This window comes from Equus przewalskii, chromosome 26 (genome assembly GCF_037783145.1).
Source record: "Equus przewalskii isolate Varuska chromosome 26, EquPr2, whole genome shotgun sequence".
In the NCBI taxonomy this organism is placed as follows: Eukaryota; Metazoa; Chordata; class Mammalia; order Perissodactyla; family Equidae; genus Equus; species Equus przewalskii.
The window spans coordinates 1863617-1888406 of record NC_091856.1 but is presented as its reverse complement, the minus strand read 5'-3'; the positions used below and the strand labels follow the sequence as shown (position 1 = coordinate 1888406).

General features: G+C 38.3%; 1 protein-coding gene across 2 annotated transcripts in view; it reads right to left on the bottom strand.

Moving 5' to 3' along the window:
- The window catches only part of MELK (maternal embryonic leucine zipper kinase), an 88710-nt gene that overhangs the window by 3775 nt on the left and 60145 nt on the right, over positions 1-24790 (bottom strand). For both annotated transcript variants that reach the window (XM_070597014.1, XM_070597015.1), the window contains 5 exons: positions 17270-17401; positions 13650-13772; positions 6599-6830; positions 3863-3959; positions 2688-2856 (listed from right to left, as the gene is read on the bottom strand). In XM_070597014.1, coding sequence (XP_070453115.1) covers positions 2688-2856; positions 3863-3959; positions 6599-6830; positions 13650-13772; positions 17270-17401 — 753 coding nt within the window. The remainder of the gene's footprint in view (positions 1-2687; positions 2857-3862; positions 3960-6598; positions 6831-13649; positions 13773-17269; positions 17402-24790) is intronic.

The window sequence follows — 24790 nt, the reverse complement described above, 5'->3', positions numbered from 1 at the left end:
AATCCCTATCTTCCTGGTGGTACTTTCACTGTCAAAAAAAAAATCATACTTTCTCAGTCTTTCAGATTTGAGTTCCTTTTATAAATAACAAAAATGCTGGGGTTGGAAAATATCCAACTACCTTACTTTTCAAATTAACAACCTGTGGCCCAAAGAAGAAATACATATTTCTTAAGGCGGGCTTTCCTGAAATGTGATATAAACTATCACTCGAGACATACAAGATAACTCTAGGTGGTACATGGATAAATATTTTTATTTTTATATTTATGTATTTGTTTCAATCTGATTTAGAGAGATAAAATCAGCAAAAACTAAAGGTATATAGTTTCCTTTTAAATAAATCCAAGTTTTTAAAAAGCTGGTCATCTTGACGGTGGTGATGGTTTCACAGGTATCTATATAATGCCAAAGGATATGAACTGCACATTTTTAATACATGCAGTTTATTGCATGCCAATTATATCTCTAACCCTCTAGGCTGATATGAAGGTGAGTGTTAAAGGACTGGGGTTTGGGGACCCCAGTTTCAAGTCATAAAAGAAATAAGTGGCACAGTTGTGACAGGATCTGTGTCTTGGGTCCCAGTCCAGTTCTCTTTCACCAAACTAAATTGGCTTTGTCAAAATAATAATAAAACGAATACTTTCAAATCACAATTTTAATGATTCTTTTGTAAAATAATTAATCCTAATTCATCTATTTAAATTTCAGATTTTTATAGATTGCTTCCTAACATATGATTCTGCTATTTTAAAAAACTAATGTGTTCTTTGTATCATCCTTTTAACTTTTTGTAAGTTTATGATTTTTTAATTTAGGAAGTAGGTGGAAAAAATGGGGCTAATTTCCTACAGTAGGTCCTACAGTACTGCAGAAACTTAAAGCATTAAAAAGGGTTAAAGATCCAAAGTTAGGTCAAGTTTCAGATCTTGGGTCTGTACTCATTAGGACTGTGGTTCTGCTACACTGGGGTTGAAACGCTCAACATTAATAATAATGATACCTGACATTGGAACAGCTTATTTTAATAAGCATTTCATATGCAACGTAGCACTGCATACAGACTGTCTTGTTTATACATGCAAGCTCTGTCAAGTTGCTGAGTAGACATTATCTCCAGTTTTTGCAAATGAAAAAACTGAGGAAGTCGGGGATAAAATGACATATCCAAGCTACACAAGGAGAAGCTGAGGCTAGAATCCACGTCTTCTTATCCCAACTTTGCGGGTTTTCCCTATATTCTAGAAGGACGGGGGGGTACTAGAACACCAGCTGACATTACAGCAGTTCCTAATGAAAAACGCAGTCAGGTTCCAAACAATTTACAGAGGTGAATACTTTTAGAATATTATCCATCAGCATTTGATAAGTGCTTGGCTTCTCAATAATGTATATAACTGGACAAGTTTCCTTAACTTTTCTTTATTTAATATTTTTCAGGGAAACGGCACTATAGTTTTCTTAATTGCAATCACAGGGTTTAGAATACTTCACAACTGTCTCCGACTAGAGAAATCTTAGAATAAAAGGATAAAACATGCCTAATAAACAGCCATATGCAACATAAAACTCGGCAGTCTAATAAGCCAACAGGGCAACAGTCACTAACGGGTAAGTCCTACCTTCTTTAAAACAGGACATGATGGGATCTCAGAACACTCTCCCCTGAAGCACTTTTCTACCCAACAGCCCAGCATTTCCCTTCCCCCAAACCTGCCAGATTAGCTCAAAATGAGTGTCTCAGTGCAGAAGCTAATTACAGACCCTGTCCCAAATCATGGGGAACACTACCATCTTTTCCTCCCTCCTCTGGGCCCCACATGTTTGGAAACATGTTTTATTACAGCACTGAAGCCCAGGTGTCAGAGCAACATCCCTGCCTGTTTTCACTGCCACTCTGAGTTCTCAAGGACAAGGACACAGGCTATGTCTTATTCACCCTTCACCTGTTACTTCCCCCCCCCCACAAATGCCATTCATTAGATGATTAAATGAATGTGTAGAGAGAATCCAAGAGAGTAAGAAGTATTTTATATCTACTGATAACTTCTTTTCCTGACCAAATACATTGCCCACACGACTGACACATCAAACCTTTTGAAGCATTGTATAGATCTATCAGATAAGGTCCAAACCTCTCAGCCAGGCCTGTGAGGATCTCCCAGCCTATCTGCCCAGTCTGCTGCTCACCATTCTCTTCACATACACCACACTCCACATTCAAATGAACCTCCCAAACACTCATTTTGTGAGGGCTCACAAGGGTATCCACGTGTCAGGGTCTCTTCTATGTGTCAGAGAGATGACGACCGAGCTCAAGTGCCCGTCCTTAAGGCAGCTCTCAGTTCCCCATATATGCCCCATGCTTCCCCACCTCCCTGTTGCCTCTGTGATGAATCCCTCTACCTCAACTTGAATATCTGAGTTACAGTTATTTGCTCTTTGAAAGGAGCGACTGTATCTAACTTACCTCTGCATTCTCAACGCGCAGTGCATAGTAACATGCATATTTTAGGTGCTCAAAAAATATGTATTAACCAAATGAATGAATAAGTAAATAAAAAATACTAATCAATTCATTCATTCAGTACTCTTCTTTAAAAAAAAAAGAAAAGAAAAGAAAAAAAGAGGCCCAGTCAGCAGCCGCTTCTGAAATCCACAGTGAAGAATCCCAGTCCACTCACCTTCAGTCTTCTCGGCCCATCTTTGGCAGAGCCCCTCCTTTTGCTCCTGGTGAGCACAGTAATAACCTTATCCAAACCCCTCTCAAGGCTCCCAAACACTTTGGTTCCTTTTCTTTTGGGAGTTTCCTCTACATGTGCTTGGTTGAGATCCAGTTCCACTGAGCGACACCTTCAAAAAAACACAGAAAGCCTGGGAGTTGAGCTGGGCCTCCTGCCTGCTGGGGCCCTCACAAGCCGTGCGTTAGGTGAGCCTCACTCAGGTTTGCCAGGGCCAGACCATCCCACTCCGCCTCAGGGAGCACGAAAGCCATCTCCCACTGGAAAGCAGCCGTCACCCTTCCCCTAGGCAACTGCCACTTGGCAAAATTACTTTTCCACTCCTTTTTTTTTAATGTCAAATATACAGAAAAGTTGAAGGAATAGTACAATGAATATTCAAAAATCTTCTTAGATTCAACAATTGCTACTATTTTGCCGTACTTGCTTTTTCCACGTATATAGACAATAAATACAGTAAATACATGGACATCTTTGCTGAGCCATCTGAAAGTAACCCCTCTGAGGATGTCATGATACTTCACTCTAAAACACTTCAGCATACACTACCAATGAATAAGGACGTTTTCCCACATAACCACAATACCATTCAGACATCAAGAAAATTAACAATGCCATAGTATCATCTAATATCTAGTTCCCATTCTAATTCCCCCCAACTGTCCTCACAACGGATCCTGCTTTAAAAAATTGCTATAAAAGACAATGAAGGGTCACCCATGCAGCAGAACTGCTTATACAAGAGGAATGGGTTTTCTTTGAAACATCCTTTAGTATCTTTACTCTCTGAGTGATGCTGTTAGTGGATGTCTATACTCTGCTGGTAGAAGTGCAGGAAAGATGGGCTTTAGAGAGGGAATCATCTGGCTGGGGCCAGGGCCACTATCTTCTCAGCCTGCTGTATTTAAGGTAAGGTGCCAATCTTACTGCTGATGAGTTTCAAAATTCTACCCCATAAGGAGGCAGTGGTTTCAGCTCCAGTAATGGCCATGGACAAACATTCCTACAGTCTGACAGATTCTACTTGATGGTTTCCCTTAATCAGGTTTATCATGTATGAAAGAAGGAAATCTGGTTACATACGCTAAAGATCTGAGTCTGAAAAACAGAACACTTACCGCCTCTCAGGGCTAATGACGCCTGTCATTGATATTTCTGTTCCCACTGAATTTGCTGGCATTTTAATTGGAGTTTCCTTCAGGCACTGGTTTCTAGCTATTAGAAAAAAAGCAAACACAAACCAAATGTAGCCAACACACTATGGTTCAAAATTTCTATCAACAATGTAGACATCACCTCATTCACTGACTCAGAAATATTATAATCACTTGGCCAGTGATATTAAAGCTCTAATTCTTTAAAGAAATGTTTCCATGTGATTTATAATAAAAACAAAATATTTTGCTTTGCACGTGTGGCTCTTCTTTTTCTTCACTGCAAAACTGAGGCCATGCTTATGATTTTATTATAAATATATGACAAATCTAAATATATCATATAAATGCAGATTTCATGATTACTGATTCTCTTTTCTATAAATAAAAGTCAGTCTATATTTATACAAGGACTCAATTTATACCTTTAATTGATATAGTATTAAGAGGTGAATTCAATTCAGAGCCCTATTTGACCCTTTTAGGCTCAGAGAACAGTCCCTTGTGAAAACCTGACAACAGTTACTAAAGAGGTATGAGCTTTGGTTATTTTTATATTCCCTAACTCCAGAGTTTTGTGTCTTATTCTAGTAGGGTATTTGTATCCCAGACAGTTTGTGACAAATTTGCAATAATAAATCTGGTTACCACTGATAACTTTTTGCTCATGATCTAAAAGTTGTAATACTATTCACTTTATAATAAATATATATCAATTTTTTTAAAAGAAGTCGAGGGTTTTGTTTTGTTTATGCCTATTTAGCACTATTCTCACTGGTTCCACAAGAAGAAGATAAGATCAATCAATAACATCTGTGAAAAGTTTTCATCTTAGTATACTAACAGTGTCTACTACCAGATATAGTTACCCTGCAACAAACTGTCACTAACTGGATTGTACAGGATTCAGAAAAGTGAAATTAATGCTTTTGTCAAAATGACTCAGAGTGAAAGTAAAATGCAGAGCACTAATGGGAGCTCTCAGTCAGGGCTTCGGCCACTTGCTCCCAAAGTGGCTCTTACGTTTAAAGAAAAACAGCCAATCATAGCTTTTGACCAACACAATCTTTCTCACAGGGACAAGACATGTAAACTGATGCCACTTTAAGATCATAAATTCCAAAATATCTATATTTCAAAACGTTCAATTTAGCTAAAAAGTAAAATTTATCAATAATAGAAGGGACTATAAGCATCAAAGTTTTAAAAACAAAACAGCCCTCAATGAACTAAGGTCTATCTTATCTCCCTGCCAATTCCCTGACTCACAAAGGATGTTGTGGCTATATTAAGAGAAATAAGGGGAGAGAGACAGAGCCTCCCTCATTAGGAAAAGATGCAGTGGCAGCTCCCACTGAGGTCCTACTGCATGCAGATGTTACTTCACTGAGCCCTCTTAACAACCATAGGCAGCCACACACAAACACATATCATAGCAAAGTAGCACCACAATTTTGGGGAAAGTGTTATCTGAGCTGATGAACTGGAGAATGCGATTAACATAATAATAAAATCTCCAGCAAATATTCTGACGAGGTTTTTCATAACATCTTTATGTATAAGAAGCAGACCTCTGGATCCAATGGCTATCAGTCCCATTAGCAAACTGGGAGCATAATGGCAGGATGTGGTTTAGCAGCAGTTCACATGACAATGCTTCAGGGTTTGGGTTCATTAGAGTCATAACATAAAAAAAAGAGTAGGTCATAATTGCTGGAAAAAAGGCTTTTAATAAAGTTTAGGCATCATTTATAAAGTGACAGAGACTCGATCATAGTAAATAAAATCCCTTCAGGCTCTCTCTAATTTATTCATTCTTCATTCAACAGACATAGCCCCCACTTTGTACCAGGCATGGGGCGCCTACTATGCATCAGACCACAAACATGGCCCCTACCATGTACTAAGTGATGCTGCAGTAAACATGGCAGACAGAGTCTCTACTCTCCCAACAATGACTGTCTTACCCTGGTGAGCCCCAGGACTAAAAAACTGGGTTCAGTTCTAGGCATTGTGTTTTAAGAGGCACCCTGACAAAAGAGAACGCATCCAGATGAGACCAGCAAACAAAACACTGGGGTGTCATAAAGAAAACAGCTTAAATCATTGGTGGTGATAAAGCTGAAGAGGAAACCAAGGGAAATGAGAGAGTTGTAATATTTGGACATAGATAGAGACATCTGGAAGGGCATCACAGATTTATCCTGTCTGCTGGGGCATGGGCAATAATACAACAGGGCAGAGAAAGATCAGATACCAGAACCAGAGATCCAGACGAGGAAGAAGGGCTCAGCAGAGACTTCAGCTTTTGTTCTTATAAGTGGGGACAAAGTGTCAAGTCTAAACCTGGATACACGACCTTGGGCAAATCACTCGTCTGAGTCTCAGGTTCTTCAGCTGTGGAAAGGCAGGTGGATTAAAGAAGCTCTAACTTGCCTTTCAGCTTTGATATTCTATGATGCTGTGATTCAACTTTATATATGTGAAAAAGAGTTAATATCATTTAAGAAAAAATCAGAAGTTGACTTACATGCTTTCATTTCAACTAACGCAAATAACATATGATAAAAAAGTAGCTTGGCTTCCAGAAATTCCTGAGAGCAAGCTAGTCATTTCTGACCTGCTATATGTTTATTTAGCACGGTAAGAAGCATGGAATTTGAAGGTATTTTACCACTGCTTAATCCACATAGCAAATACCTTTTGAGGGTGTAGTGTAACGATTTGGTGTAGTGAGTATTTCTCTTTTATGCTGGTTCTTATTAACTGGAGTCTTTGGTTCAGGAAATACAAAGCACTCTTCATTCTTAACAGCAGACTTAGGAGTATATACATTCTCTTTGTTCTTTAATTTATTGGCAGATGCTCTGCATAATACTGGAGTTAATGATTTAGATTCCAGACCATTTGATTCTGTCCAATGCTTGGCAAACTGGAAAAAAAAAGTTACTAGATAAAGCACACTGAAGAAGGAGAAAAGTCAATTTCTTTACAACATGCCTTAATCATTTGCAAATTACCTTGCACCATTTTTATTAAAAGGAAATACCATCAAAAGGATATTATTGGCAATACCATGAAATTTAAAAAAGTATATTCAGTGCTCTTTAACACATGAAGATCACGATAGTCTATTCTATTGACAGGTAATTTTCAACATGTTTCAGGCCAAATAATCAAATGTACCAAGATCCTAGGTAATACTGAGAATGGCTAGAAGTAAATCCCTAAGAATTGCTTCCCATACTTAGATTGCCATGGTTTGTCTCTAATATGTACCAAAAAATAAAAGTTTAGTCAATGATTAGGCAGAAAAACCACGTTAAAATACTCTAACATAAATGTTGGATAGAAAATATTTTTTAATCCTTTTGAATTTATGGTTGAGCTAGCAAAGAAAGAAAGGAAAATCCTCAGAGGCCAAACTAAAAACAGGAGAAGTAACTGAATCCAGAGATGAAACCAAGGCCAAAATCATCCACTGCCCTAAGGGCATCTACCTACCTTCGCAGATAATCTACAGCATAGGTTTTAATAGCCACGGAAGCCTTAGACCTATGTAAGGTGGTAAATTAGGTTCAAAGCTCCCCTGTAAAGCCAGGAGGGGTTATAACAAAAATGAAAGGGGGAATTAAATATAAATCTGCCCTGCAAAGGAGTCAGCAAGAAAACATGTCTACCTTGGCCTTGGCTCTGGAGGAGAAAAAAAGAATCTCCTTTAATAATTTATAAGTAACCATAGGACAGTCTTCACAGATGTTTGGGGCCCAAATTCATTCTGTTTGCATGGTTCCTGTAATCTCAAGCCAAAACTTTAATTTACAATAGTCTTAAATAGGTTGTGTCTCAGGAGCATGGTAGAAGCAAACGCAACTCCTATCTGAAAGAAAAGCTTCAGTGCAACACAATCCAAGCCTTCAACCTTAATCCAAGCCTCAAAGAATTCCCACAGAGTTCCAAGAAAAATGAGCCCATAAAATAGTTCCAAAAGATACAAACATCATGAACAAAAGTCAGCAGAAAAAAATAAAAAGAATCAAGTCCATAAAGATGTCAGATATTAAAATTACCAAATACAGAAGATAAATATGTTTATGTTTAAAATAATAAAAGAAATTGAAAACATGAGAAAAGAAAGAGATTACCAAAAATGTCAAAGTAGCTTTGAAAAAGAATAAAAATCGCAAGAGACAAAAAAATGCAATGACAAAAATGAAAACCTCAGGGGGGCCAGCCCCATGGCTGAGTGGTTAAGTTCTCACGCTCTGCTTCGGTGGCCCAGGGTTTCACCGGTTCAGATCCTGGGCACAGACATGGCATTGCTGGTCAGGCCACGCTGAGGTCTGACATGGTCCCACATGCCACAACTAGAAGGACCCACAACTAAAATATAGAACTATATACTGGAGGGATGGGGAGAAAAAGCAGGGAAGAAAAAAAAAAGAAAAAGAAAACCTCAAATGGACATGTCATAAAGTAGATTAAATAGAAATAAAAGGAGAATTTATGAATGGGAAATAAATCTGAAGAAATTATCCAGAATGTAGTCCAGAAAAAAGAAGATATGAGATATATAAAAGAAAATTTAAGATAAATGGGAAATGAAGTGAGATGGTGTAACATAGGTCTGTTCTAAATTCCAGAGATAGACAATAGAGATAATGAAAAAGCAGCAATTGTTCAAGGAATTTTGCAAAATTGATTAAAGATACAAATCTTCATATATAAGAAGCACAGTGAATCATAAACAAGATCAATAACATGTGATCCAGGAAGGGGGATCAGAGATTAGTGTTCCAAGGACTTCATATATTTGGAGGGAAAATAAAGATAGATTATGTTTGGTTAAATTAAATAGTATGTTAAAAATTTAGAGTAAATATTAAAAGACTAGAAATGAAATAGAAACCAGTGGAATGAGGGGGGGAAATTAACATAAAAAACAAGAAATATGGGAAAAATTACAGGAAAAAGTGGGACAAACAGAAAACACAAAATAAGGGGCCAGCCCCATGGCCAAGTGGTTAAGTTCATGTGCTCTGCTTCATGCTGGTTCAGATCCTGGGTGTGGACCTACACACTGCTCATCAAGCCATGCTGTGGTGGTGTCCCACACAGAAGAACTAGAATGACCTACAACTAGGATATACAACTATGTACCAGGGCTTTGGGGAGAAAAAAAAAAGAAAACACAAAATAAGATGGCAGATATATGATAAATACATCAGTAATCAAAATAAATGTAAGTTTATCAGGCTTTCAATTCAAAAGACAAAGATTTTGTTTGTACTCCAAATGCAATTCTACGTAGTTTTAAAGAGATCTACCTAAAATATAAGGGCATGAAAGATTGTAAATAAAAAGATGAAAAAATATACACCAAATTACAACCAAAAGGAAATCAATATAGCTATCTTAATATCAGAGGAACAAACTTAGGGAGAAAACATTACTAATAATAAAGAGAATCACTATAAACGATAAAAGGTTCAATTCACCACAATAAAAATTCTGAACTTAGATGCTAATTATATAGCTTCAAATATACGTATAAGGCAAAAATAGAATTACAAAGAGAAAATTATAAACTACAATCACATTAGAAGATTTGTAACAGATCCCATGCTCAAGCAGAAAAATTTATGAATCAAGCAGACAATAAATTATATGGACATAGAAGATTTAACAGTAGAATTTACTAAGATTGATCTAACAGACAAATGAGGGCAGAAAATAACAAAAGAGAAACAAGGATATATCGGGGCTGGCCCTGTGGCCAAGTGGTTAAGTTTGCATGCTCGGCTTTAGCAGCCCAGGGTTTTGCCAGTTCGGATCCCGGGTTCGGACATGGCACTGCTCATCAGGCCACGCTGAGGTGGTGTCCCACATAAACACAATGAGAAGGACCCACAACTAAAATATACAACTATGTACTTGGGGGATCTGGGGAGAAAAAGCAGGAAAAAAAAAATTGGCAACAGTTGTTAGCTCAGGTGCCAATCTTTCGGGAAAAAAAAAGAAAAGAAACAAGGATATAATAGATAGAATCAACAAAGCCAGAAACTGCTTCTTTGAAAAGACTAATAAAGCTGACAAAACTCTGGCAAGACTGATCGAAAAAATGAAAGAGCTGCAAAAAAGCAAATACACTTTAGGAATGAAAAAGGGAATATAAACCATACTACAGATATTCACAAGATCATAATATTCTCCTATTGACTTTATGCCAATATATTTTAAAACTTAGATGAAATGGACACGACAGACAAAACTCACCAAACTGTCAAGAAAAAACAGAAATATATATATTCTTATAAACACAAAAGAAATTGGATCAGTCGTTAACTAACCTCTTATAAAAACATTCCAGGCCCAGACAGTTATATGATAAGTTCTATCATACATTCAGGAAAAATATAATTCCCAGCTCTTGAAAACCATCCCAGAGAATAAAAAAGCAACAAATCTCAATTGATTTTAGAAGACTAATATAATCTTAAAACCAAAATCAGATGAGATTAATGTAAGATGGGATGGACACAACGAAAGAGGAAGAAAATCTTTCACTCTATTCAGCATAGTTCTATATTGTTTGAATTTTTTATAAGATGAATGTATCCATGTATTACTTATGTAATAATAAAATTAACATTTTCCAAAGAAAAAAAGAGTCATTTAAGAAAGAAAATTATAGTTCAATCTCATTTAAGAACACAGAAGCAAAAATCCTAAACAAAATATTAGGAAACTAAACCCAGCAAGGTATAAAAAAAAAGACAGTAATACATCATGACCAAATAGGGCTTATCTAAAGAATGCAAAATTGGTTTAACATCAGATCTATTAATATAACACATAACGTACTTCAATAACAAATGGAAGATGACTATCTCAATAGATAAATTTTATCTAATTCTTTTTCTGCAACAGAGATTCATGAGTTTTAAACAAATCTTAGCAAACCAGGACTAGATAAAAAAAAAAAAAGGCTTAGCCTGAAAAATATGGGGTGGGGGGTGCAGGAGGGAGAAGAGGGAGAATGGAAAGAAGAGGGAGAGGGAGAAGGAAGTTGAGAGAGATGGGAAGCGGGAAGGTGAAGGAAGAAGGAGAGAGAGAGAAAAAATGTATTTAATGATAAAACAGTAGAAGCATTTTTTTATAATTGGGAAGAACACAGAATGCCTGCTACACTGCTAGGACTACTAAGTGAGGTAATAAAAGAAAAGATATTAAAGGCAAAAGAATTAGAAGGGAAGAAACAAAACTGTCATCCATAGATGATATAATTTTCTATACAGAACACTCAAAAGAATAAACAAATTATAAGAATTAAAAAGAGTTTAGGAAAGTTGTGGAATATAAGATCAATACACAAAATCTATCTCTTATCTGTACACCAGTATCCGTCAGTTAGAAAATGTGATTTTAAAAAACCTACCATTCCCAATAGCAATAAAAAATAAAAGAACCTAGGAATAAATCTAACGAAAGATACGTCAGGCCTTTTTGGAGAAACTTCTAAAAGTTTATTGAAACTAATTAACTAAAACATAATAAAGGAAGAGGTGTACTGTGTTTACGGAGGGGGGATTTGAGGGTCTAGATTCCAATTTTTCCCACACTGAATCTTAAATTCAATGTAATTTCAATTTTTGAGTGTATTTCAAATTTGTCAAAATGATTCTAAAATGTATATGGAAATGCAAAGGGGCAAGAATAGCCAAGACAGTCCTAAAGAAGAATGAAATGAGAGGAAAACCGACCAACCAGATAGAAGAACAATTATAAAATTAAAGTAATTAAGATGTATGGTATTGGTGCAAATAAACCAATAAACAAAATATAGCCCAGAAACAGACACACTCATATGACAACTTTATATTTGATGGAATGACCACTGTAGATCAGTGGGGAAAAAGGAGAATTTTCAGTGATGCCGGCACAACTGATTATATGTGGGAAAAATTGGTTCCCTACCTCATACCATACAGGAGAATTAATTCCCGATAGATTGAAGACTTAAATGTGAAAGGAAAAGTTGCAAACTTTTAGAAGCAATATACAAGAATGCATTTATGACTTCTGGATAAGGAAGGATTTCTTTAAAAAGACACAAATATTACAAACCATAAAGGAAAATACTGACAACTTCTAATTCATTAAAATTAATGACTTCTGTCATGAAAGTAAAAAGACAAGTAACAAACTCAGATAACATATCTGCAACACATAACCAACAAAGGATTAGAATTAAGATTAAGAACTTTTTCGATAAAACAAAAAAAGAGAAACAATCCAATAGAAAAATATGCAGGGCTGGCCCAGTGGCGCAGCAGTTAAGTGCACACATTCTGCTTTGGCGGCCCAGGGTTCACTGGTTCGGATCCCAGGTGCCGACATGGCAGCACTTGGCAAGGCATACTGTGACAGGCGTCCCACACATAAAGTAGGGGAAGATGGGCATGGATGTTAGCTGAGGGCCAGTCTTCCTCAGAAAAAAAAAAGGAGTGTTGGCAGCAGTTAGCTCAGGGCTGATCTTCCTCAAAAAAAAAAAAAAAGAAAGGAAAATATGCAAAGCACTTGAAAAACCATTTCACAGAACAGGAAACCCTATTGGCCAATTAATATACGAAAAGATGCCTAAGTAGTCAGAAAAGTACAAATTAAACCACAATGAGATAATCACTTTACCTTCACCAGATTAGAAAATATTAAATAGCTAAAAATATGAAGTATTAATAAGTATGTGGAGCAATGGGAACACTCTTAAACTGCTATTCGAAGTAAAATACAACCACTTTGGGGAAAAGCTGGTATTATCTGGCAAGGCTGAAGATACTCATTCCACTCAAACTCTCACACATATGTACCAGGAGCCTTGGCTGTGCACAAGAGTTGACAGAGCAGGTCCTGGCTGGAGCCTGGAAACTCAGCTTTTAAAAAGTTCACGACACAGATAAGTCTGTTTGCACGGCTGGGGCACTGAGACCTGCTATACCAGGTTATATAGACTGCACAAACAGTGTGAGTTACAGTGAATACCTGGTTTCCTTCTGGAAGTCTGGGATTTCTATGACTGTGACTGATTGCATAGGCAGAGTGCCTTTGTAACCAGCCCCCAGGGAAAACTTTGGACTGAGTGTCTGGTGAAGTTCCCTGAGCAGAAACACGTACGCCTGCGGCTGCGCTTCCCTGAGAAAGAAAGGAGTGCACCCTGCCTGGCTCCCTCGGGGACAAGAGAGGGAAAATATTAACTATACATTCAAGATGCTCAACAAACTCCAAGTAGGAGAAAAAGATGATCAAAGGGAGAGGAAAAGAGATCAGCTGCTGCTCTGAGTTGGGGGGAATGGGGAGTTGACTACAAAGGGACATGAGCAAATTTGGGGGGGGGTCACAGAACTGTTCTTCATTTTGGTGGTGACGCGACTATGCATTTGTCAAAACACACAGAGTTGTGCACTAAAATGGTGAATTTAACTAACTACATGGAAATTATATCTCATTTAAGAAAAAAAAAGGAAAAGAAAAAAGGGGTGGTAAAGTGCTCCAAACTGGAATCTTGGCTTTCTTCAACTTGAAAACAATTGGCTTCCCTTTCATTCATATTCCAACAATCTCCCATTAATGTTTTCAATGTCTTAGGAATTCACTAAATTTGCAAGAACATACTAGATCTCATGTTACAGCCTAGATGTTTTTATAATTGAGACAATATATCCTGCTATAAATAGTAATAAAAATAACCAACCTGTGGTGTTTGGGGAGTAGCCACACCTGTCGATGAATTGTCTTCACACCATTCATAGTCTCTTAAGCCAGCCACATAATTTTCATCACTTGTGGTGACATCTTCTAGACTCAGATTCTTTGACTATTCAAAAACAGAAGAACTTAGAGACACGCTATACTTTAAAATAGTATATCCCTGGCACAGAGCAAGGCCCTGGAAGCAGAAACTGAGAGAGACAGTATATTGAAGGAGCTCATCATTCAGTATAGAAAGCAGGCAGTCAAAAAATTTCATTCAAATTATTAGATAGGAGAATCTCTGACTCTCAAACAATATGTCTTGGAACATTCTGATGTTATACGGCATACTACATAGCTCATCATTATCAGAAAGCTGCTATAACACCAGACAAATAACTTCTTTGCAGATCTACAAATAAAAAGCTCTGACAAAGTAGAAGATGGAAGGGAAACAACTTTGAAACACAGGTTTCTTAGTTGTAAGAACACAGAGGGTAGTTAGCAGTTTCTAGTAGGAATAAATTAGCCTTATGAAAGATTCGCTGGGGACAGGTATTGTGGTCCCATGCTAACAATACCACCAGAATCATTTATTGTCCCTCATTCTTCCCCCTCTATAAGCTAAGGGTATACCAAATATACCCTAAATTCTAAGACTATGGAGTGTAATTGGATTTTTTTATTTCTCCCTCCTCCCCTTTTCCCCTCAACATCTAGTTAACGTGGCCAGGCAACTTTACTTGAATTTCTCACACCTCATCCTTTCTTTTCCAGTCCCATTGCCACTGTTCTGATTCAAGGACAAATCTTCTCAGACCTGAAATGTTCAAACATACAATATGGTCTGTGCCACCAATCCTTCCACCCTCTCAACTGGAGATGACAGAGTTCTCTAGGATTGCCAATTACCATCAACTAGAGATCTAGCTATACGGGGTGCCAGGCTGAGAAGAATGCTAAAGCTAGGCTCAGTGGGGAAAGTACAGTGTTGAATGAATGATGGCTGTCATGGGTACTGCAGTAGACAGTAACAGCACACACATCCCTGACAATTCTATACTCCACTGGATGAATTTTTCAAAATTAGTCATGTCAGTGACTTGCCACATCTTACTCAAAATCCATGGTTCCCATCACCTACGGCATAAAAGCCCAACCCCTCTGACGTGGCATTTTAAGCCTCTCTACAATCCAGCTTTCACTACCCTTCCAGCTTACTTGCTCTCTCTCTTCCTCTCACTTTTCCCTACTTGAACTCATTTTAACCAAACGAGTCTAGCCACTGTCAACAGAACATAGCAAGCACATTCAGGTACCTGAGCTTTTGCTAATCCCATTTGTCTTGCCGTGAATACTGTGTTCCTTCCTTTCCATTTTTCTAAACTTGACTGTGAGTCCACTTTGGATCACCTGGTGATCACTCCCATCCTCTAAAGCCCCTCTCTACAGCACACCTCTAGCCCCTCATCTGGCACTAACCATCTTTACGATGTGGTGTTGTCTCTGTATATGTCTTGCCTCACCAAGTACCACACCTTACAGAGATCTGCTTCCCAAGCGCCTAACATGGGGCCTGAAAATGCTAATAATGTTGATGATGTCATCTTTTGTGATTCTTGAATCAGACTGTATTATTGTTTCACTAAAAGTGCCATCTATTTATTAACAGTTCAGAATTACTTACTTTCCTGTCAACAACTCCCCAGAGGAAAAGGGTGATTCCATCAAGGGGAAGAAAAGTACAAAGAGACTCTGTGGCTTGCTTCAGATCTCAATGACTTGCATAAAGATCAGAAAAGAACCCAAAATTTGATTTCTACTTCATTTCTTGTCATTAAAACATCTCTCTGCTATAAAAATTGATTCAAATATATGAATACCCAAATAATTAAATTATTAGGTAAATGCTCATTAGATGGAAGATAAGAGTAAATATCTTCCCAGATCTTGTCCACTGGTACACTTTATGAATCATATAAGCAGAGGAATTGAGTCCAGGAGTCCAGATATAAGAAAATCCAATGGCTTAGGAAAATGTCTCAAACCTCTTAACTGAGATATCATAAATTTAAAAATTTAGCTGAAGTGGTTATTCTAAGTACAGAGGTATCTAATGTCTTTCTGAAATTACCTGGTTCAGAAGCAAAGTTCACGCTTTTGTGTCCTCTTGGACCTAACAGTGTTAACTTGAATCTGAAAGTTGAAAGTGTTTGGTGATGTGGGCCGGATGCCTGATGCTGATTCACACAAAGCCCATGGATAAAAGATCGCCGGGGTATGGGGTATTCAACAGCCCAATAAACTCTCTAAGAACACACTATAAAACCATCCCAGGAATACGATTATCTCACTGCACAGATTTCTTTACACAGTAGCCACTTGCCATAACAATTTTTACTTCTTAGTTTGGTCAAAAGATCAACTAGGGAGGGAAGAAGGGGCACAAGTTAGTCTGGCAGGGACATAAGACCCACTACACCTGCAGCACATGATTGACCAAGGCCAGAGAGAGATCTAAATGAGGTGTTAAAGGAACCCAAGGGGGTGGGGGACAGGGAATTCAACAGAAAATCATCAAAGAGGCAGCATTTAACATTTTTTTTTTTTTTTTTTTTTTTTTACAGAGTTTTGAAACCTAAAGAAAGAGAAACAAAAAATCACCTCACCCACATAATCATTTGGGCTATACTGGATTCCCAAAGAGGGCCAACTACCTCTTTCTGAGAATAACAAAAGTAGAGTTTCCTAGTGCTAAAATCATTTCAACTGCAACCTGAATTAATCTGAGGGAAGATTATATTACAAAGTTCCACACCCATCTGCGAAAGTATTCAGAAGGCACAATTTTAAGCCATGGAGATACAAAGAATCACAGTGAAAACAGACTAACGTGACCACTTAGGAATGACACAGCACTTCCAAATACATAAAGCTTCTCTACCATTCTAAATGTTAATGACCAAGGAAAATGAGACAAAGACAACAAAACAGAAAAAAAATAATTTGGTTACAACTAACTCATACAAGGAACTTGGGTTGCATGAGCTATAGCTACTGCTCACAACAAACAAAACCTAAACTCTTAACACAATGAGTATCAAGATAGTCACTGAAATATTCATGGCATATGAAGTATAACATGTCCTGTATTCATAGGTCTTACTCCCAACAATTTTTTTGATTAATTACAATTCAATAATACTGCATCCTTTAAAAGCACAAACGTACATAAATTATATAAATAAGCATACTAAAAAATGACTGGAAAGACACAGTAAAATATAAACTATATTATCTATAGGTGGTAGGTTTACAGGTAAACACTATTTTTCTTTAGCTTCTCTGTGGCTTAAAATTTTTTCTATAACAATCAGGAATTACTTTTGTGAAAAAAAGGGGAGGGGAAGAATTTTTAAATGCCATGTTAATCTTCAAAAGCTTAGAGTTCAAGTACAGAATTTCCCATTTTCCTCAACAAAAATATTTAAATCATAAAATGTCTTGCCTCTGGATTTTGACACCAGCAAAGTTAACTTTTGCAGTGGTGTATCCACCCATCAACAGGGCAGGCACATGCCTAGAGCAATAGGTGTTCACAAAGAAGGTTCTAACATTTACCTTGCTGTTTGTGAAGGGGATAGCACTGACTTGTCTACAGGAAAAAGAAGGAAGCCTTAAACGAACAGGTTTCCCTCGAGTCTTCTTGGCTTGAAGCAGAAGATAGGTAGCTGTGAGGTGATCATATTGCCACTGGAAGAAAAGAAAGCCAAGTTGTTTAGAAGACTAAAGTTGTTTTTTGAAATAATGTTCTATTTTAAATTAATTTTTCCTCAATGTAACAGACATTCAGGATTTTAAATGTTTTTAGCTTTATAAGGCATATAATGAAAACAGCAATCCCCTACATCATACTCCCCCAACACACAATTTCTACTCCCCCGAAGGAATTACTTTTAAACACTTTTAGCTATTTTTTCTATATTTCTAAATTAATGCCTATATAGCTTTAATTTTTTTTTCAGCTTCAGATATTAACTATAGATTTCCTACTATGGAAAACAAGAACTTAACTCTACTACAACTCCTTCCTTCCCCAAACGTCTCCTTCCTAATTTTATTACAGTTTCTAGTTAGATCAATATTTATATTATGATTATGTAAACAGTATTCACAACTAAGCAAAGGTAATGTTCAAAATGTTTAATTGGTACCCCGACACCAACCAATCAGAGCAGAGGCCAAGAGGTGAGTAGGGTCCTAAAGGGACTCCTGCCATGCCAATTATTAACCTTTTAATTGCTGGATGCGAAGCAGGACTGGAGGGAGGTGCCAAAGGGGCCTAAAGGAGGTAACAGGGCAAGAGGGAGGTCACTCGAGGTAGTAATTATTTACCACTCAGTCTATAAATACGCTAGTATCTTAACAACCAGCATGGCCACACTGGCTGAATATCAGCCTGGCAGCTAAACTACACAGCGTGCTGTCCCTTCACTTTCTTCCTTTGAAACTTTGTTTTTCCTGAAGTTAAAAATGAAAAAGAGACAGTTATTCATCTTACTAATTCAACTCCACACTCTCTAACACTTTTCACCTCATCTCAACATGTTCACACACATCAGCGAATCTGTCTCCTCCTCTGTCTCCCTTCTGCAGACACAGCACCTGATGTCTGCATTCCATGCTCCACTCTGGCTTTTCTCAGCCTGCAGCTCAACTGTCAGTCTAGGGATTCCCTTTACCTCTATCCTACAATGTATTCCCAGTTTCCTAGATGCCTCTTTCTTGGTTTACTCTCTTATTTTGGTGGAACACATTTTCCAGTAACTCCTTGAGGGTGGATGGATGGGAGGTAAATTTTCTGAGATCTTGCATGTCTGATAAATGACTGCATTCTGTTCTCACACTTAATTCTGGTCTGGCTGAGTACTGAATTCTAGGTTGATAACCATTTTCACAGTTTTTAAGACACTGTTCCATGATCTTCTTGCTTCTAGTATAGCAACTGAAAAATCTAAAATCTTTCTGATTCCCAAGCTTTTGGGTTTCTGATCTTTTGGTTTTGTCTCTAGAAATTTTCTGGATCTTCTTTTTCCCCAGTTTTCCAAAATGTCACTAAGGCCTTTGTGTGGATCTATTTGCACGCATTTTGCCAAGTCCTGGTTAAGCCTCTCTGTTCTTAGAAATTCAGTTCTAGAATATTTCTTCTTGAATTATTTCTTTGATGCTTTCTTCCCCTCTTTCTTCTCTGTTTTATCTTCCTGCAACTTCTTTTATTTGTATGTTGGACCTTTCTTACCACTTCTCTTCTATTTGTGCATCTCTTTGTCTTCAGATTCTACTTCTGAAAGATTTCAGAGTGACATCAGCAACATGGCAGAGTGAGCTGTTCCCCTTATCTCTCCCCCTTTGAACTACAACTAAATCAACATTCATTGACCAACAGAGGATACCCACATAGCACAACAGGATGCCTGAGACCCAAGAAACTATTCATCTGAAGATGGATGGTGGTGGTGGTGGTGGAGATAGGTGAGCACTTTCTGGCCCCTCGGCAGCACTGTACATGCGTGTGACTGCTCTCCCAGCTGGAGTGCACATAGTACCACTGCAGCCCCAAGGGTGGGAACATGTCTCAGCGGGACTGTGGGAACAGGTGATGGCAGCCCTGAGCCCCCACATGATCACTTTCCTGTCTCGTGAGAGAGCCCACAGTGCTACCATGGTCCCAGAGTGGCCAAGGCTCAGACCCAGTGGGGAGGCCCCACCCACCAAGCACAATGGACGGTGTGATCTAGGAAGAGGTGGCAGTGGACTTGCACGCCCGGGCAAACGAGTTCCTGGCTGCTGCGAACGCCCACAGTATCTCTGCAGCCCTGAAGGTGGAGCATGCCTCAGTGGGACACTGTGGAAGCAGGCGGTGACAGCTCTGAGCCCCAACATGATCACTTTCCCATTTGGTGGGAGAGACTACAGGACTGCTGTGGTCCCAAGGAGTGGCCCAGGCTCAGACAGGCACAGCTGACACAGATTGTGGCAGACCCAGAATACACAGCTCCTGCCCCACCCCCAGTGGTGGCAGGTGGAATCTTCTACCAGATAGTGCCACTATGTGAAGGCACAAATCCACCCCATCAAATATATGAAGAGGTATACTAATACTCCAGTCCAGAAGGAAAAAGACAAACACCCAGAAACCAATCCTGAAGGCACAGAAATTTACAATCTAAATGACAGAATTCAAAATAGCTATCATAAAAAAACTCAACAAGTTACAAGAAAACTCAGAGAGTTCAATGAAATCAGGAATAAAATTAATGAAGAGAGGGAATCCTTCACAAAACAGATTGAAACTATAAAGAAAAGCCAATAAAAAATGTTGGAGATGAAAAACACAATGAACGAGATAAAGAAAAATCTGGAGTCCTTAAATAACAGAGCTGATATGGAGGACAGAATTAGCAATTTAGAGGAGAGAAAAACAGAACTGCTTCAGATGGAGGAGGAGAGAGAACTAAGACTTAAAAGAAATGAAGAAATTCTCTGAGAATATCTAACTCAATTAGGAAAATCAACAAAAGGATTATAGGTATTCCAGAGGGAGAATGGAGGGAGAAAAGAGTGGAGAGCCTGTTCAAAGAAACAATAGCTGAGAACTTCCCAAACCTGGGGAAGGAGCTGGAATTACAAGTAAAAGAATCTAATAGAACACCTAATTACATCAATGTAAAAAGACCTTCTCCAAGGCATATATTAGTAAAACTGGCAAAAATCAATCACAAAGAAAAAACATTAAGGGCAGCAAGGCAGAAGAAAATAACCTACAAAGGAACCCCTATCAGGCTTTCAGCAGATTTCTTAGCAGAAACCTTACAAGCTAGGAGAGTGGAATGATATATTCAAAATTCTGAGAGACAAAAACCTTCAGCCAAGAGTACTCCATCCAGCAAAAATATCCTTCAGATACAATGGAGGAATAAAACCCTTCCCAGATAAAAGGTGAGAGAGTCCATCAGCACAAGATTCTCCCCTACACAAAAGAAACGATCAAGAAGCCCCTCATACCTGAAAAATTTCACATTAATTTCATTTTCAAACATTTCTACTGAGGTTCTCATTTCTGTGTTCATAACTTAAATTTTCAAGTGCTATCTCTTCAAATGTTCCTTTCTAGTCATCCCTATTCCTATTTCAAGAAAGAAATAGCTTCTCTTATGTCTAAGAATATTAATTATTGTTTCTTAGCCATTTTCTTCCACTTCCTGCTTAATCTCTTTTTTCTGAGTACCTTTACTTTTTCTTCCTTCTTCCCCCAACCCATGCCATTTGTTTTGATCTCTGACTCTCGTGTTACAGGCTTTCCTCAAATGCCTGGTGATCTTTGGCTATCTGTTTCTATTTAAAAGTGAAGAATTAGACTACATATAATTAAAGGCTCTCTGTAGTTTGGGGACGCTCATCACCTTGGGGCTTTTCTCAAATGTGAGCAGACAGGAACATGAACTCCTAACGACTGGTATACTAGGTCTTCTCTCTTGGCTTTTCCCTAGAAATGAATCTTACAATAGTTTCCTCATTCCCACTGCAAATAAGGATAACATCCTGGTTCCAGCATTCTCAGAGTTGAACAGGGAAGGGGATTAGAGGTAGTGGTTCACTGCTCAATCTGACGACTGTGTGTGTCCATGCATCCATTTCAGAATGGTTGGGTACCCCCACCTGAGCTCTGTCTGGTACAAGAGTGCCTCTTGTTCAATGTCTCCAATCTTCTGCTGGGGTTGGGGAAGGGGTGGCTGTCATGCAGCACAAAGTAGAGAAAAAGACCTAGGGGTCTAACCCCTTCTAATACAGACTTTCAATCAATCTTCCTTGTTTCCACCCTGCTCACTTCCCTGACTTCGGGGGATCCTAGTACCTCTGATTCTTGAGCCTTTCTGGAGCTCAAGGGCTCTAATCAATTTGCTTATTGTTCTTTCCCACTGCAAGCACTTAGCTTTCAGTTTTCTCCAAAATGTTGTATTAGCTACCACTTATCTATTTTATAACTTGCAAAACTTTATTGACATTCCTTTTGTCTCCTCTTTTATTCTCTTCATCTTTGTGAATTTTTTGCCTTTTTATCCCCCTATTGTTATTTTAGTGAGGTTTTAGGAAGTGTTGGATGTAAACACATCTGTTCAATCCACCATGTTTAACTGAAAGTTTCTAAATAATTTACTCACAAGACTATGAGACTCTCAGCCCTACGAAAGTGTCGGATTTTAATAATACTGAAACCATAAAACTCTTAGAAGAAAACATAGGTAGTACGTTCTTTGACATTGGTTTTAGCACTATCTTTTTGAATATGTCTCCTCAGGCAAGGGAAACAACAGAAAAAATAAACAAATAGGACTACATCAGACTAAAAAGCTCCTGAATGGCAAAGGAAACCATCAACAAAAGAAAAACACAACCTACCTATTGGGAGAAGATATTTGCAAATCACATATCCAATAAGCGGTTAATAATCTAAATATATAAAGAACTCATACAACTCAACCAAAAAAAACCAAACAACACAATTAAAAAATGGGCAGAGGATCTGGACAGACATTTTTCCAAAGACAATATACAAATGGCCAACGGGCACATGAAAAGATGTTCAGCATCACTAATTATTGGGAAAATGCAAATCAAAACTACAAAAAGATATCCACTCACACCTGTCAGAATGGCTATCACTAAAAAGACAAGAAATAACAAGCATTGGAGAGGATGTGGAGAAAAGGGAACCCTTGTACACTGCTGGTAGGAATGCAAACTGGTGAAGCCACTACAGAAAACAGTATGGAGATTCTTCAAAAATTAAAAATAGACTACCATATGATCCAGCTATTCCACTTCTGTGTATTTCTCCAAAGAACATGAAAACTCTAATTTGAAAAGATATATGCAACCCTATGTTCACTGCAGCATTATTTACAATAGCCAAGATTTGGAAGCAACCCAAGTGCCCATCAATGAATGAATGGATAAAGATGTCGTCTATACATACAACAGAATACTACTCAGCCACACAAAAAATATGAAATGTTGCCACTTGCAACAACATGGATGGACCTTGACCGTATTATGATAAGCAAAATAAGTCAGATGGAGAAAGTAAAACACCATACAATTTCACTCATATGTGGAAGATAAAAAAACAAACACACAGATAACAGAGAACAGATTGATGGTTACCAGGGGAGAAGGGGGAGAGGGCAAAAGAGGTAAATGGACACATGCATAAGGTGACAGATGGCAACTCGACTTTTGGTGGGGAACATGATGTAGTCTATACAGAGAGCGAAATGTAATGGTGTACACCTGAAATTTATACAACCTTATAAATCAGTGTTACTTCAATTTAAAAAATTAATAATATTGAATAATATTTAATGCTATGTATCTCCTCACAAAGTACATTATCCAAAGAGGTCTATTACCAACTCTGTTTTTATTAATAAATTTTATCAGTTAATGTTTTAGATGGCCAAAATCATAGTATGTGCTTTGAAGTTTGCATAATGGACCCATTAATCTAGTGGGAGAAGTATAAACTACTATGATAAATTATCATAGAATGTTGCCTTTAATCCAGACAGGGTAGTGGGTAAAAGGACAGAAAAGGTTTCATGGAGAAGGTACTCGGGATCTGAGTGAAAACTATGTAGTTACAATCACTCTCCAGTTTCCAAAAACTACACAAAGATTTTTTTCACTCCTCCCACATCTATGGTTTCATGTATGACAGCCACCTTTTTGAAAGAGATGCCATAAACTGATTAGAGACAACGGCTCAGAAACAAGTTGTCACTTGCTCATCAACAATGGCATAACCTGGTCATTGTACACAATACTTAGACAGTGCTAAGTGTTTGAGATGGAGTTTTCTAAACATCCCTAGGAGTTTTACAATCATCCTCTAAACCCTCTTTTTCCCGAGGCAAAAAAGCATCCTTTTTATAACTTTTTTGCCATAGCCACTGCATACTCATTACAATAAGATGCACGGGGAGTTCTGTGTTCAATAACAGATAAATCAACACATTAGTTACGCTTTCAAGTGATGTCAATCTACAAGTCTGATACAACCAACGTCTCCCTTATTCTTAAGGCACTTCCGTCTTCAAAGTCAAACGTTTGAAAGTAAAGCAATAGGCTTACCTGTTATAAAGAAGGTTCCATTTCTAGAAAACTAAAAACATTTTTAAATGTCCAGTTATTGCTCAGGCAGGCCAAATGGTAAAGAACTGCCCAGGCACCTGGGCTGAGGAGAGGCAGCTCCTGGTACAGAGGGCTTGAGAAACCGGGGAGTAGTCCTCCATCCTTCCCCTCCCTGACCTGGCTCCCAAGGCCCTCAATCTTTAAACTTCCGCCACTAGAATATACGGGTATTTGCACCGTGGGGGGGTACGGGGTGGGAAGGGATCTGTCTTGGTCTGAATAGGTTCTTGTATGCACATGTGACCCTCAGTTAAGTCCCCCTAAGAGAAGACTGGTGGCTCCCACAACCCAGAGCCACTCACAGCTGGAAGAATAGGGGTCAAGAAAGAAAACCAATGAGGTGGATGCTCTAGCACCACTGCTGGGAATCTCAAGAGGGCTACAGCAAGATAGCTCAAAATCATGAGATGTGTGAAATTCTCACTTCTGCATATAAAAAGCAGTTTTAAGAGTGCTCATGTATATAATATAAAAGTGGGAGTTTCACGAGTTGAATGTTTGGGAATAATACTGTTTCTCTCTCTCTGCACACCGATCAGCAGCACCATACCAACATGGGGCACACTAAACTAATATCTCTCTGTCCTGTCTAAACAGCCCCAAAAGGAGAGGCAGAGCTCCCAAGATGCCAGAAAAAATATAAGCGACTACAGTTGATCTCAAACCTGCTTTTCCTGAGGCTGTTTAAACTGGAAAGCACCTAGGACCAATGCCAATTCTCTGAGACTACCTAGACCAGGATTTCTCAACCTCAACACTGTTGACACTGACCTGGATAATTCTTTGTTGCGAGGGGCTGTTCTGTGCATTGCAGGATATTTAGCAGCATCCACGGCCTCTGCCTGGGTAGATGCCATTAGCACAGACACACACCCAAGTTGTAACAACCAA